This window comes from Carassius auratus, chromosome 6 (assembly GCF_003368295.1).
Source record: "Carassius auratus strain Wakin chromosome 6, ASM336829v1, whole genome shotgun sequence".
Lineage (NCBI taxonomy): Eukaryota > Metazoa > Chordata > Actinopteri > Cypriniformes > Cyprinidae > Carassius > Carassius auratus.
Window position 1 is genome coordinate 15,531,311 of NC_039248.1, and position 14,684 is coordinate 15,545,994.

Consider the following 14,684-nt stretch of genomic DNA (forward strand, 5'->3'; position numbering starts at 1 on the left):
CCATAAAAGTGTGCTTGTACAAAATATCTCTGTTCAAAGTTGGGCCATAATTAATTCAAATAGGCTAATGAATGAATGAATGAATTAATTAATTAAATAGGCCTATACATGTAAATATATATTGTGAATATCTATTTGCAACCAGAAGAGAAATTAATAAATAGCATATAAAATACGTTGTTGAATACTAAATACAGATTGTAGAATAAAAACAAAAAACTTCAGATTAAAGTATAATTCACCTTGACTCACCAAAGTCTTTCATATAGCCTATGAGATCAATCACAGATTCAGAGATCTCTTTCAATGAATGCAATTTGCTGAAGGGACTTACTAGTGAAATTGAGTGGCAACTATAATAAACACCTTGATGTAGAAACTATACTCTAATAAAATAATAATAATGCAAAAATGATTCTTCAAAAAGTTCTTCAGAATCTTCCAAATTCTACATAGACTGTCAGTCTTGTTTTTACCAACCAAATATTCAAACAACGATTTTATAATCAAACAGCACCCTCTTGTGTACATTCGAGAAACATGAGAGAACGATATTTGTACGTTTAAGCAATAAATAAATAAACAGAGACACAACGCAACAAACTGGTTTCATTTTTAAATTAAAAAAACATTATTATTACATTTCCTTTTTATATAAACTGTTTTAGAACATTTGAATGTAGCATGAAAGAATGTAATTATTTAAATTAAACATTTTCTACATATGACCTAAGGATATCAGTGCACTCAAAAAGCAATCGCAGGTATTTTTTTTTATATTTAGTCTATCGAAGACTCTTAGTTCATTAGTTGATTCATTACTCTGTGTCACGTGGACCATTGAAGTTTCGTGTCTCCGCCTCCGCCTAGTTAAGTTTCGTTTTCATTGTAAAGGGCGCAGTTGAGAAGTGTGTTGACTCAGTGATCGCTGTTAACTTGGACGTGTCACAATGGCGGAAAATATGTCTCTGCTGGGTCTTGAAGACGAATTAACATGCAGTATCTGTTTATGTCTATTCGAGAACCCGGTGAGTTTAATCTGTGGACACAGTTTCTGCGCTAACTGTCTCGAAGCGACATGGAACGACAGGGTATCATCTCTGTCCTGTCCTCAGTGTCGAATGGTGTTCACCAGTAAACCTGAATTAAAGAAGAACACCGTCCTCAGCGCAGTGCTCGACGCCTATAGAATAAAAGCAGGCGTCTCTGAACCAGTCAAGGAACATTTTGAGGTGAAAATGAAAGATCCAGATGTAATCAAATGTGATAACTGCATGGAAGCTAAAGCCGTCAAAACTTGTCTGACATGTATGGCGTCTTATTGTGAGGAGCATGTAAGGCCCCACAGGGAGAATGCCATTTTCCGGGCGCATCAACTGTCTGATCCGTTGCCAGATCTGATGGAGCGTCTCTGTTCAGATCATGGCAAACTGATGGAGTTCTACTGCAATCAACACCAGAACTCTATGTGCAGTACCTGTCTGCAGGAAATGCATAAAGGCTGTGAGTTTATCACGGCAGATGAGCGACGCTTCAAACAAAAGGTAATTTAGGGCCTATTTGTAAACCTGAATGTAGAGACAGATGTGAACAAATGACCCATCATGGATAATCTTGATAAGTTTTTTTTTTTTTTTTACCTCAGCATAATCTACTCAAGTAATATCACACGAGCAAGAGCGCAGCTCGATTTCTGACCCCTTGCCAAATTAATGTTATACGTCACTCAAATCGCTATTTTATTCCGTAATCCTAATCCCTCCACCACACCTACTCCTAAACCTACCAAGTAGGAATCCGAACTGGGTACAACACCGGTGTACCCGGATATCAGCATTCTGTAAGTCACGGTTATATAGCCCTTTTATAAAATACGGATCGTTTCAAATTAGCTTCACCAAAACCCTGAAATTCTAAAATGGCTGAAGAGCAGCTCAACAGAAGACAGTTGTCATTATTTGTCTTAATTTAGGTCAGTGCTGATTCAGTTTAGTTCCGTAACATTGTCAGTGTTGCAGTCCACCAAATTATAAATTCAATTGAATTCAGTTAGAAGATAGCATCATAAATAAAAAGTAAACCAGTTCAATGTTTGTTAAATTTAGTTCAATGACAGAGGATGTTGCAAATGTAATCAAAGATTAAATTAATTATTTAAAGCAGCTCTAGATTCGTCAGCTCAATTAAGTCCATTGTTGATTCAGTTCAGTTCAAGAGCTGTCAATGTTGCAAAGTTCATCGATTATGGAACAGGAAGAGCAATAGATTACAACTCTATTAGTCAGACTTGTAACTCAAAGGTTGTGGGTTCGAGTCTCGGGAAGCAGCGATGTAAACATCTAGCAGGATTGTGTGGTCTTAAACATACGGCAATGAAGGGATTCCCTAAAATTGTTGTTATTCTTAAAACTTTTTTAGACTGACCTGACTGACAAGCTCAACATCCTTGATGTCAAAATGGACAAGAATCAGCAGGTTATTACACAAATGAAGGAGCAACAAGTCAAATTAAAGGTTTGGAAATTTTTCTTTTTCTTTTGGAATCTTTAGCAGACTAAGATGAGTGGACTGTAAGAGATGACAAGATGTGCATATACAGTTTTAACTATCACATACTGTAGGTCAGCATGTGGAGCTTTAATTTCCTTTGGTTTTGCTTTTCCAGGACCTAGCTACAACCCGCAAACGTTTTCTTGAGACAGAATACAGGCAGATTAGAGAAATGATTGACCGAGATGAGAAAGAAGCCATGCTTACTATCGATAAGGAACAGGAAAAAGGTCAGAGCAAACTGGTCACCATGATAAAGAAATTTAATGAGAACATCGAGAAGATGAGTAGGACCAAATCTGAGATCAACATTCTGCTGGACCAGTCGCAGTCACTAGCATTCATAAAGGTGAAGTAGAGTGTGATTATGTGACCAAATATTGAAATATATTTTTATTACTGTTATTTGTGCCTTAGATATATGATTAAATATTGTGTGTGAAGCTCAGTGCTGGTCTAGATCTCTTACAAAGAGTCAATTCAAGACAGGCTACATAGACTTTGTTTGTATTCTTGACTTTACCAATCTCTGTCTCAGGCCTCTGTGGATTTGCCCTCTGTGGTAAATTTTGAGCCCCATAACCCTCGTGTGAATGTGGAAAGTAAAGAGGTGATAGCTTATCATTCCTCTGCAGTTGCACTGAAGGAGTGGATCACCAGATTAATGGAGCAGCCATTAGAAAACAGAATCTCTTTACTTAAACCAGGTAAGTGCAGAGCTTGTGTAAATTGTTCAGCATGTTTTGATGTTTGTGTACAGCAACACCATACAGAGTCATAGTGCATGCTAAGAGTTTTGATGTACATATGTTTTTACAGAGTTTGAGAAATCTGTTCTTGGCGCAGGTGAGACTGTGTTATTTATTTATTTATTTACATTTAAATCCTCTTGGCTCTTACAAATGTAACCACAATTAACTAACATTTAATCACCTTAAAAATGTAATATGATTCAAGTAACATTCTCTATATTAACATTCTCTATCTAGTTAAAGAAAGTCCCATTCCGAGTGTACCACACATTAAGGACCCGATCAGACAGAATGCTTTTTTTCCAGTGAGAGGTGCCTTTTTAAAATTGTTTTCTATTGTCAGTGAGCATTTGTGTGCTGTTTATGTGCCCCAGGTGTTTTGTGTTTTGGCCACCTGCTGTGCCTTGCATTTTGCAGGAGTGCTCTGAACGCTCCAGCGTCATTTGCATTTTTTTCCATTGTCCAGTTGAATAAATTTTACATGTAAGGAAGTTTACAGTAGCTTAGAATGTCTGGAGACTTCAATGATGGAGGAGACTGTCGCAGGTTACTCAGAACTGACCACAACTACCATGTTAAAAGTTTCTGCTAATATGGCAGTTTACTTAACAGCAAATCAAAGATTCTGGTTCGCTTGCACTATAATCCTGGTTTAGACTGACAGGACAGCTGATTCAGTGGTTGGCTAGCAACATAAAAAAAAAACAGCAGTGCACTGCACAGTCCATTTTCAAACCTAAAAAAACGTGTTTTCTCTGATCGTGGCCTAAGTTGTCAACATGATATAAATGTAAAACAAATCACTTGTTAGATATCATTTTTACAGTAAATATGCATGAAATATGAAGGAACTTCTTGTACAAGCTTGTCTTAAACCTGTATGTTACGGAATAATATAAGAAATGCAAAAAGAAAGGTCAAAATTCAGGGTAATTCAACATCACTAAAAGTGTAGGACCAGCAGACTATTGTCTCAGTAGACTATTTCATGCAAACATGAAAAATCTGATTTAGTTCTTTACATGTTTTTGCAATCCACTGCTCAGTTTTTTTCTCTATAAACATGCACTTGATGGATGCATTTGACCATAGCACTAATATGTGCATGAAATGTAATTCTAAAAATGCAGTGCTCAAGTTATAAGAAGTTCAGCTCCCATCTCCTTGCATTTTTTTCCTATCCCACTGCCCCTGTCGTATCTTTTTCAACAATCTGTGTGAATAGCACCTAGAAATATATTCTTCTTCCGGTCCCTCATGGAGTGCATCACACATGAGCAGTTAATCACGTGCACCTTCATGCGGTCAGATTATTGTTTTCTCTTACAGTTTTTTTACAGACGCTAGGACACATTTCTCAATACTTAGGTCACTTTTGCAAAACTCTTCACACAGTTCTCCTAACCAACTTTCAGCTTGGCAAAGCAGTTCATTTCACATTCAAAATGCACTACAACTACCAAAACACTTTATGCAGGTCTCAAATCAACTCATTCTTCCAGAACACTAGCAAAGGTTGACAGTCGACAAAGACACTTTGTCACCCACAAAACAATGACCTAAAAAACACTATCAACATGTAGCATTATAGAATGTTTTCTTGAGTAAAACAAGGAGATATCTATGTTTATAATTCACTGCAATATATGTTACTTGAATGAATCAGACATTATGCAGAATTCGTCAATATTTTGTTGTTTATTTATTTTTATTTTTTTGCACTAATTCCAAAATAGAGGAATTTGTATACACACCATCCACTGATATAGATATAATAGTAATGCTAATCTACTAAATGTCCAGTTGTTTTTATAGCATTTAATTTTAAGATTTAAAATATATTTCATTCAAATATTACTGTAGAAATGTAGCAAATTGCTGTCTTATTCAGTTCTGTACTGTTATCATTTTGAACATAAGTTTAACAGTTTTGAAAACAGTATGTAAGCATGTGCAAATTGGCCTGTGTGTACAAAGAGTTTTGGCAGTTGTTGTGTGTGAGTGAGAAAAGAATTCATGAAATTTGAGAGATGAAGTCATTGAATGCATTTTGTGCCAAAGCAATGATAATTGATCCTCGGTTTAGCCCACATAGACTTCTGTTGTGCTCACTGTGTGAAGAGTTTTGCAAACGTGACCTAGGTATTGAGAAATGTGTCCTAGCGTCTGTAAAAAAAACTATAACTGTTATCATTAGCATATTGTCAACGTGTCTAACTCTTAACATTTGGTAATATTACTATTTACAGTCGTGATTCCTGAAATAAAGTTGTGGCAAAACTATTTTATCAATTAAATTTAAATTAATTGATAAAATAAAATAAAAATCACCTAGCCATAGGGCCTTATTATTCTTAATAAAACTGCTGCCAGTAGATTTAGAACTGCTTTTCTAATCCTTTTGGTCTAGGAAACCAATTCCCTGGAATCCCAAGTGAGATTCCTCCCCTCTTGCCAAATCCAAGAGACTTGTGTAAGTAGGAACTCGCATGCAATTGGATGGGCCTTTGGTGCCTCTTGATTCAGTATAACCTAAACCCATCCATTTATCACTATCTTTTCTCATTCATTTTTAAATCATTTTTCTCCCAATGTTTAGGGGTATTTACATGAAATCGGTGCCTTTTCCAGTTGTAAAAATTCAAAAATAAAATATTTAATTCACTTTTTTTTTAAATATCCATGAAATGAAGACACCTTAAAATGACAAAAAAAAGTGTATTGTGCCATCTGAAGCTAACAATTTATTATTTTACCTCATGTTGGTATTTTGGTCAACCCTGTTACAGACACAAGTGTTACTATATACTATTGTTTAATAAGAACTATGTGATAGTTTTCACATATATGAGCAGCATTTTAGTCCCTTTTTTCAATGGGATTATAAAATTTTTTTAAGAACATCCTAATTTTGGAAGGGTACCACGTCAATAAAAAAATTATTTATTTATTTATTTTTTTAAGAGATATTGTGATATTAAAAAAGTTTAAAAAGGTCCAAAATAAAATAGATGGTTGCATGAAAAAAAAAACTTGGAAGGGTGACACAAAATCCCTGTTACACACATCAAAACTTGTAGATATTGATTATATTATATGTGTAAAATAAGTGTTTGAATTTAGAAAAATACAACATTAAAGAGAAGAGCGAGAAACATGCTTTTTATGTTTTAAGTGTTGGAATCCTGAGAGATGTAACCTCCCAGAGGTGATGCCACTTGAATGTGCCATTATTTTACACTGTTTTTTTTTTGATGAGGCTGACACCAATAAAATTATTTTTAATTTATAGAAAAATGTACACCTATCCCAAAAACATTGCTTAACAATTAAATTTAAAACGATCTGCAAATGTGATTTTTATATAATTTTGGCTTTATTTTGCAAATTAAAAATCTTGCTGAAAAAGAAAAATCATAGTATGGGACAGGCCAAAAACCTTACCTTACCGCTACCAGCATAATGCTATTTAAGTTATTTAAAGTAATGTTTCATTGACTTTAATTTTTGTTGTAATATTAATAAAAGAATACATAATATTGCTGTTTTTAAATCACATATTTATTTGTTCTTTTATTAATTATATATTTGATTTTTTTTAAGGGATGCAAAAGGCACCAGTTGCGTGGTTTGACCCTTCAGCACTTTTGATATCTCCCAGTCCAACCTGTGGTCCCAAAGCCAAGGCTCCAGGAACTAAACAGAAAAATTTCAGCAAGTCATCTGCTTTTTTTATATATATATATATATATATATATATTATAATATATATATATAATATATATATATTATAATATTTTTAAATTATATTTTGGAGCCATAAAAAACACACATTAAAATGTACCCCTTCCTCTCATTGTTCTTCTATTTCTTGATAGGCAAGCCTGCTAAAGATCAGAAGGATCGCAAAGACCAGAAGCCAAACAGTAAGCTCTGACTATCCCCCATTATTTTACATCTGACTATTAATGTTTGCCTGATTACGGTTATGTGTGATGAACATATTCAAACATGTTAAAAACTGAGGGGCCTGTGTTAGTTTATGTTTCACAGAGATTTTCTCAAATTGTTCTAAAAAGGAATGTGAATCAAATTAATGTTTCTTAGAAATGATTCTAACATTATATGTATATCCTCTTTGCCAGGATCTAGGAATCCTTCTAAAGGAGCAAATCCTGTTTTCTCCAAAAGCATGGAAAACTTGCTTGACATCACAGTTAAAACTGTAGACATACCTGACATAAGTATGTGGAAAAAGTTCTTCTTCAATCTTGCCCTCCAAAATTGAATCTTTACTGTATGGGGTCTGTGCTCCAAAACTACACCATTTACTGTATTTCCAGAATAGATTGCAGATGCTGCTCTAGAAGCAGAAAAGAAATATATCAGACCAGGCGTTTTTATATTATTGAATGTCAGGCAGGGGTGAAGTTCCCACACAAAGAAGTAGTATTAATAATGCACATGTGTATTCTTCAAAAAAGGCACTGATTGTTGACACACTAAAATATATAGATTTTTGTGTGTTTTATTTAGGGGTGCTCCGATCACGATCGGCCGATCGTTAATGCGCATCTCATCAGTAAAGCCGGTTTTCTAATCAGCGGTTAATTCCATTAGGTGTGTGATTTCACATTGAGCAGCTGTTACTACACAGAGCCGTTGTTAACTGAGAAGATGCGCCAAAAAACGCTGAAAATGAAGTGGATTTGCGCATTTTCTCTATTAACAACGGCTCTGTGTAGTAACAGCTGCTCTATGTGAAATCACGCACCTGATGGAATTAACTGCTGATTAGAGAACCGGCTTTACTGACGAGATGCGCATAACGATTGGCCGATCGTGATCGGAGCACCCCTAGTTTTATTTACTTATACAGTACAGACCAAAAGTTTGGACACACATTCTCATTCAAAGAGTTGTCTTTATTTTCATGACTATGAAAATTGTAGATTTCACATTCTTTGAATGAGAAGGTGTGTCCAAACTTCTGGTCTGTACTGTGTGTATGTGTGTGTGTGTGTGTGTGTGTGTGTGTATGTATATGTATATGTATATGTATATGTATATATATATATATATATATATATATATATATATAATACATACACACGCACGCACAGTCAGGTCCATATATATGGACACTAACACAACAGACTTTATTGTAATTCAAGGGGTTCAACGAAAAAACAAACAAAACATAAAATGCTTAGGAATTACAGCTATTTTTATACACCGTACACAATTTTCAGGGCCTCAAATATAATTGGACAAATAAATATAATCATAAAATGTTCAATGTTTTTATATTTTGTTGAGAATCATCTGCATGCAATGACTGCCTTAAGTCTGGAACTCATGGACGAAGAAATATTTGAAAATGCATGCCTGATTGTTTGCATTTGTTATACTAATACAGTAATGAAATGAGTGACGTTTTATTCCTTTTGAAGGCAATATATTAGTGGCTTCTGAAATCTTTTTATTTCCTCTTTCTCTCATTACAGATCCACCTGCTGTTTCACCAGATGTGCTAAACTCTGTTAAACGAAGTGACCTTCTTAAATGTGAGTTTGAGATAGTTTAGATTTTATCCACTTGTTCATGTTTATCACCTTTTACATCTATATGCTTGTTCCTTCTGTCTAGATGGCACTATCCTCAATTTTGACGTCAGAACAGCTCACAAGCGAATCTTGCTGACTGAAAACAACACCAAAGCCACAGTCTCGGATGACCCAGCTCATTATCCAGATATTCCCCTTCGCTTTTCTGTCTGTTCCCAGGTGCTCTGCACAAAGGGTTTCTCTCAGGGCCGTCATTATTGGGAGATCAAAATGAGCAGTAACAACTTCTGCGGACTGGGACTTGCATATGGAAGAATTGACCGTAAGGGTCCGTCTAGCCGTCTGGGGCGTAATGCAGACTCCTGGTGTGTGGAGTGGTTTAACGTGAAGCTTTCTGCATGGCACAACAGCATCGAGACGGTGCTGCAGAATCCCAACCCGAGCCGCGTGGGCGTCTTGTTGGACTGTGATCAGGGAAGTGCAACATTCTATAATGTACAGGACAGGGCCTACCCTTTCCACACATTTGTCTTTCCTTTTATTGAGGCTGTATATCCTGCTTTCTGGATCTTCTCAAATACCTCTTCTGTCACTTTGTGCAAGCTCAACAATTGAAAGTATCTAAGTCAAACTGATATTTCTTTTGGAACACAAATTAAGATATTTTTAATATTCTGTCCACATTCAGTGAGTCCACACAACCAGAATAATTACGTTATATTATAAATATCTTCATTTTTGTTCCACAGATGATCAGAAGTCTTTTGAAATGACAGGAGCATGAGTAACATGACAGAATATAAATTTATCGGGTTTAATCAAGACAGGTTTGATTCTAATGTAGGTGTGTTGCGACTGTACAGAATGCATAAAGCAGTCTTAAAGCAGTTTATAAATCTATAAATGTTTGGTAATGTCTTTTAATGTTGACCAAAAAGAAAAAGATTGATGTATCTATGGATGATATCTAAAGGCACGCTAATGCAGTCCAGCTGTCACTACAAACCCAGACAGCATATGGCCCACATGGATCTCACACAGGCCAGATGTGGGTCAACACTACGGTGCTGTCTGAGAAATAAACCTCATAAAAGTGAATGGGTTTGTATTGCATTTGCTATAATGACTAGAGTTGTCCTATTTTATGGTTACTAACCAAATAAAAGTAAATTAAATATTGGTTTAGTCTGAAACTACTTAAGAAGGTGCAAGAGACACTAGCTCAGCTATGCTGAAGTTGAAAACAGTGCAAGACAACAGTCACTTGAATCGTTTATTATTCAAAAATATTTTACTTAATTGCTACGATTGACGTCAGTAATTCAGAAAAGGTAAATTTCTGTGTACATATGAGGTTTACAAATGTTGACGCAATTCAATCTTACTCCGTTCTGTGAATTTTGTATTTCTTGTGAGTTGTTAGAAGTGTTTAACTTCATCACATGATCGCACTTGACATTTGTTGGTTTTATCACATGGCCAAAGTCCACCGACAGTGAGAGTTTTATTGGTTCCTGATCAAAGTATCCTCACTATGTGCAATTCTGTCAACCCAAGTGTTTAATGTGTTAAAAATGTTAATAGTGGAAAGAAAGCTTTAGTTAAAGTTTAGTAGTAATACATTTATTGTTTGCTTTATGCAATATTACAATTTTGGTTGATACATCATATAGAGTAACTGATTATTTAAAAAATTTAAATGGAAATCTTGTACATTGTTGGGGAGATGAATATATATAAAGTAAAATATAAGAATGATACCAATAAAGGCATTACATGACCAAGTCTCATATAAGAATAAATATAAAATAATCTAGATTAATTGTTCTCTCTCTCTCTTCCTCTGCTGTATTGATCACATTTGTGAAATTGTTATGGGGTGACTTAATCCTGCTTCTGTAATGGTGATTGTTCATTTGTGCGTCTCACATTGTTTTCAGTGCTGAATAATATATATATATATATATATATATATATATATATATATATATATTACAATAAAAAATAAAGCAAAATTTTTGATCAAGGAATTCTTTGTTCTAACTTAATTAAATGTTTTGGCTCGATCGTCTCCAACTTGTAATATATGGTGGTATGTGATCTGGGTATACAAACAAGCCTAGTTACACATTAAACACAATGCCAGGAGAAGCTACTGTCAAATAAAAACTAGGCTTCATTCAAGTTTTTTTTTTTTTAAAGCAAGACATATGCCATGGGTGTTAACCTTGTGTCATGTTTCTAGTGTAGAGAAGTCTGTCTACAGAAAATATTTTAAACTTCATTATTCAATACAGAGAATCCCATTTCATCTAACACTCACAAACGTTTCAAATGATAAACTATCAGTATTCCCAATGAGAATATTATTCATTTTAAACCCCTTTGACATTTAAGTCAAGTCAAGTCACCTTTATTTATAAAGCGCTTTAAACAAAATACATTGCGTCAAAGCAACTGAACAACATTAGGAAAATAGTGTGTCAATAATGCAAAATGACAGTTAAAGGCAGTTCATCATTGAATTCAGTGATGTCATTAAGAGTGTTCAAAATGTGAAAGATTGGATGACAAATAATTTTCTCCAATTAAACTCGGATAAGACAGAGATATTAATTATTGGACCAAAAAACACTACACAGAATCTTGTAAATTACAATCTGCAACTAAACGGATGTACTGTTACTTCCTCTACAGTCAGAAATCTGGGTGTTATATTAGACAGCAATTTGTCTTTTGAAAATCATATTTCCCATGTTACAAAAACTGCATTCTTCCATTTTAGAAACGTTGCCAAGCTACGAAACGTTATCTGTTTCTGATGCAGAAAAGCTAGTTCATGCATTCATGACCTCTAGACTGGACTATTGTAATGCACTTCTAGGTGGTTGTCCTGCTTCGTCAATAAACAAGCTACAGGTAGTCCAAAATGCAGCAGCTAGAGTCCTTACAAGGTCAGGAAAATATGATCATATTACCCCAATTTTACAGTCTCTGCACTGGCTACCTATTAAGTTCCGTATCAGTTACAAATTATCATTACTTACCTATAAGGCCCTAAATGGTTTAGCTCCTGCGTACCTAACTAGCCTTCTACCACACTACAACCCATCATGCTCCCTAAGGTCACAAAACGCTGGACTTTTGGTAGTTCCTAGGATAGCAAAGTCCACTAAAGGTGGTAGAGCTTTCTCACATTTGGCTCCCAAACTCTGGAATAGCCTTCCAGATAATGTTCGGGGTTCAGAAACACTCTCTCTGTTTAAATCGAATTAAAAATGCATCTCTTTTTCACCAAGCATTCGAATAATGTATCTTTTAAATTGTGAGTGTAGTTGCATCTGATCAAATGTGCATTCTTATTCATTAGCTTGGGTTAAACTAATTAATTTTACTTTGTTGGATCAGCAGCTATGCTAATGATGTCTCTATTTTGTTTCTATGTTTTGCCATGGGATTTACATCCCGTGGTACCTAGGATTTACTAGGTCTGGATCCAGAACACCTGAGAAGAGATGATGCTGACCCTCAGAGGACCCCAGATGATGCTAACCCTTAATCAACAAACAGAACTAACAAATATTGCTACAAGTGTGACTGCAACATATAATAATTAATAATTATTAATAATATTAGTAATGTTCATCGTCTGGCTGACTACGTCTTGTATTCATTTTTCTAAAAATCCTGTCATACGTGCACAAACTGACAGTCACCACTTATAAGCTACTACTGAATATTGTAGAAACAAATTCTGTGAAGTTGCTTTGTAACGATTTGTATTGTAAAAAGCACTATACAAATAAACTTGAATTGAATTGAATCATCTCTGTTCCGTTTAAATAGTGTCTGTGCAATCATTTGCAATCAAGTCAACAATATTGCTGTGAATGAAGTGACCCCAACTAAGCAAGCCAGAGGCGACAGCAGCAAGGAACCAAAACTCCATCGGTGACAGAATGGAGGAAAAAACAGCAGTTCAATTCCAGGCTGCAGCAAAGTCAGATTGTGCAGAACAATCATCTGTTTCCTTTGGTCTTGTCCCGGTAGTCGTCTGAGACAAGGTTTTTACAGGGCATCTGTATATGGGGCTCTATTTGTCCTGGTCTCTGCTGTCTGTCAGGGCTGTAGAGGTCCTTTCTAGGTGCTGATCCACCATCTGGTCTGGATACGTACTGGATCTGGGTGACTGCAGTGACCCTCTGATCTGGATACAGACTGGATCTGGTGGCTACGGTGACCTTGTAATAATAGAGAAACAGACTAATATTAGCGTAGATGCCGTTCTTCTAGTGATGTAGCAAGTACATTGGGTGTTTTTGGAAGTGTTCCCGGTTCCGGTTTACCTAATTAATGCAGCCTAAAAATCCTTTAACAGATTTGGATATTAGAAGCATATTAGTGTGTTATGTGTAAGCCAGGTTAAAGAGATGGGTCTTTAATCCTAATTTTAAACTGCAAGATTGTCTGCCTCCTGAACAATGTTAGGTAGGTTATTCCAGAGTTTAGGCACCAAATAGGAAAAGGATCTGCCACCTGCAGTTGATTTTGATATTCTAGGTATTATCAAATTGCCTGAGTTTTGAGAACACAGCAGATGTGGAGGATTAAAATGTAACAAGAGCTCATTCAAACAATTCTATTTCAAATCAATTATAATTCAGGCCTTTATAAGTAATAAGAAATATTTTAAAATCTATACGATGTTTGATGGGGAGCCAGTGCAGTGTTGACAGGACCGGGCTAATATGCTCATACTTCCTGGTTCTAGTAAGAACTATTGCTGCTGCATTTTAGACTAGCTGTAGTTTGTATACTAAGCGTGCAGAAAACCACCCAATAAAGCATTACAATAATCTAACATTGAGGTCATAAATGTATGGATTAACATTTCTGCACATTTAGACATTTAGAGCATGTGTAAAAACAAAAAGAATGCAATTACAGTTGTAAAGAAAATTTTTTCATTGCAACCACTGCTTCAGTATTTATACACAAACATATTCAAAAAAGTAATTTCTAATGACAACATGACAGTTTTGACATCCTTTCTCAAGGTATAGAAGCATTCTCAACTTTTTAAATTATTAAACTTTTTTTAATACGAATACAGCAGTCTACATTTTGATAAACATAATTTAACGGGAAAATATTTAGTCTTTGAAATATATATATATATACACACACACACACACACACACACACACACACACACACACACACACACACACATATATATATATATATATATATATATATATACTCTTGTTATATAACATATATAACACTCTTGTAAACCTTTTGGCTTCAAAAAAGGTATCAAAATTGCCTTCAAAATTATCTGTGAATAATGGCTGCCATCTACAGTTCTCTTTAACAATCTGTAAGATTGTTTCAGTAAAATCACTCTGAAGTTCAAATTAACTAAACAAAATTATAAATGCTCAAATACATTACAATAGCAAAACCTCATTATTAATAAAAAAATATATATATAATAATGATAATAATAATAATAATAATAATAATAATAATAATAATAAAAAAATGGATAATGTGTCTAACTCCTGCAGATAGGTGACATTAGTTCTGGGAGAGTTACCATTAGGAAAGCCTCAGATGTAGATATAATTATATGAAACTTGTGACATTACATACTACCACTCCAAAAGCTTTTTTCTTTTCTATCTCGTCTTAGTTTTTCAATAACTTTACTGTTCTTATGCCACAACTACACTGAAAGCAGAAAGACTTGGAAGAGTGGGACTAAAGAAAATACTTAGAAACGCCATAAGGATGGTTATATTCTAGGCAA

The 14,684-nt window shown here is 34.9% G+C and overlaps 1 protein-coding gene across 7 annotated transcripts; it reads left to right on the plus strand.

Moving 5' to 3' along the window:
- The first annotated feature begins 869 nt into the window (after positions 1 to 869).
- LOC113098250 (E3 ubiquitin/ISG15 ligase TRIM25-like) lies at positions 870 to 10,686 on the plus strand. 7 transcript variants are annotated; one of them, XM_026263267.1, is made up of 12 exons: positions 870 to 1,544; positions 2,419 to 2,514; positions 2,666 to 2,899; positions 3,089 to 3,257; positions 3,370 to 3,396; positions 3,540 to 3,614; positions 5,713 to 5,775; positions 6,906 to 7,016; positions 7,181 to 7,228; positions 7,448 to 7,546; positions 8,810 to 8,869; positions 8,952 to 10,686. In XM_026263267.1, the coding sequence occupies exons 1-12, from the start codon at positions 951 to 953 to the stop codon at positions 9,482 to 9,484; spliced, it is 2,109 nt and encodes a 702-aa protein (XP_026119052.1). In that variant the 5' UTR covers positions 870 to 950; the 3' UTR covers positions 9,485 to 10,686. The 7 variants fall into 7 exon arrangements, with proteins under 7 accessions (XP_026119052.1, XP_026119072.1, XP_026119058.1 ...); XM_026263287.1 differs by lacking the exon at positions 7,448 to 7,546; XM_026263273.1 differs by lacking the exon at positions 5,713 to 5,775.
- The last annotated feature ends 3,998 nt before the right edge of the window (positions 10,687 to 14,684 follow it).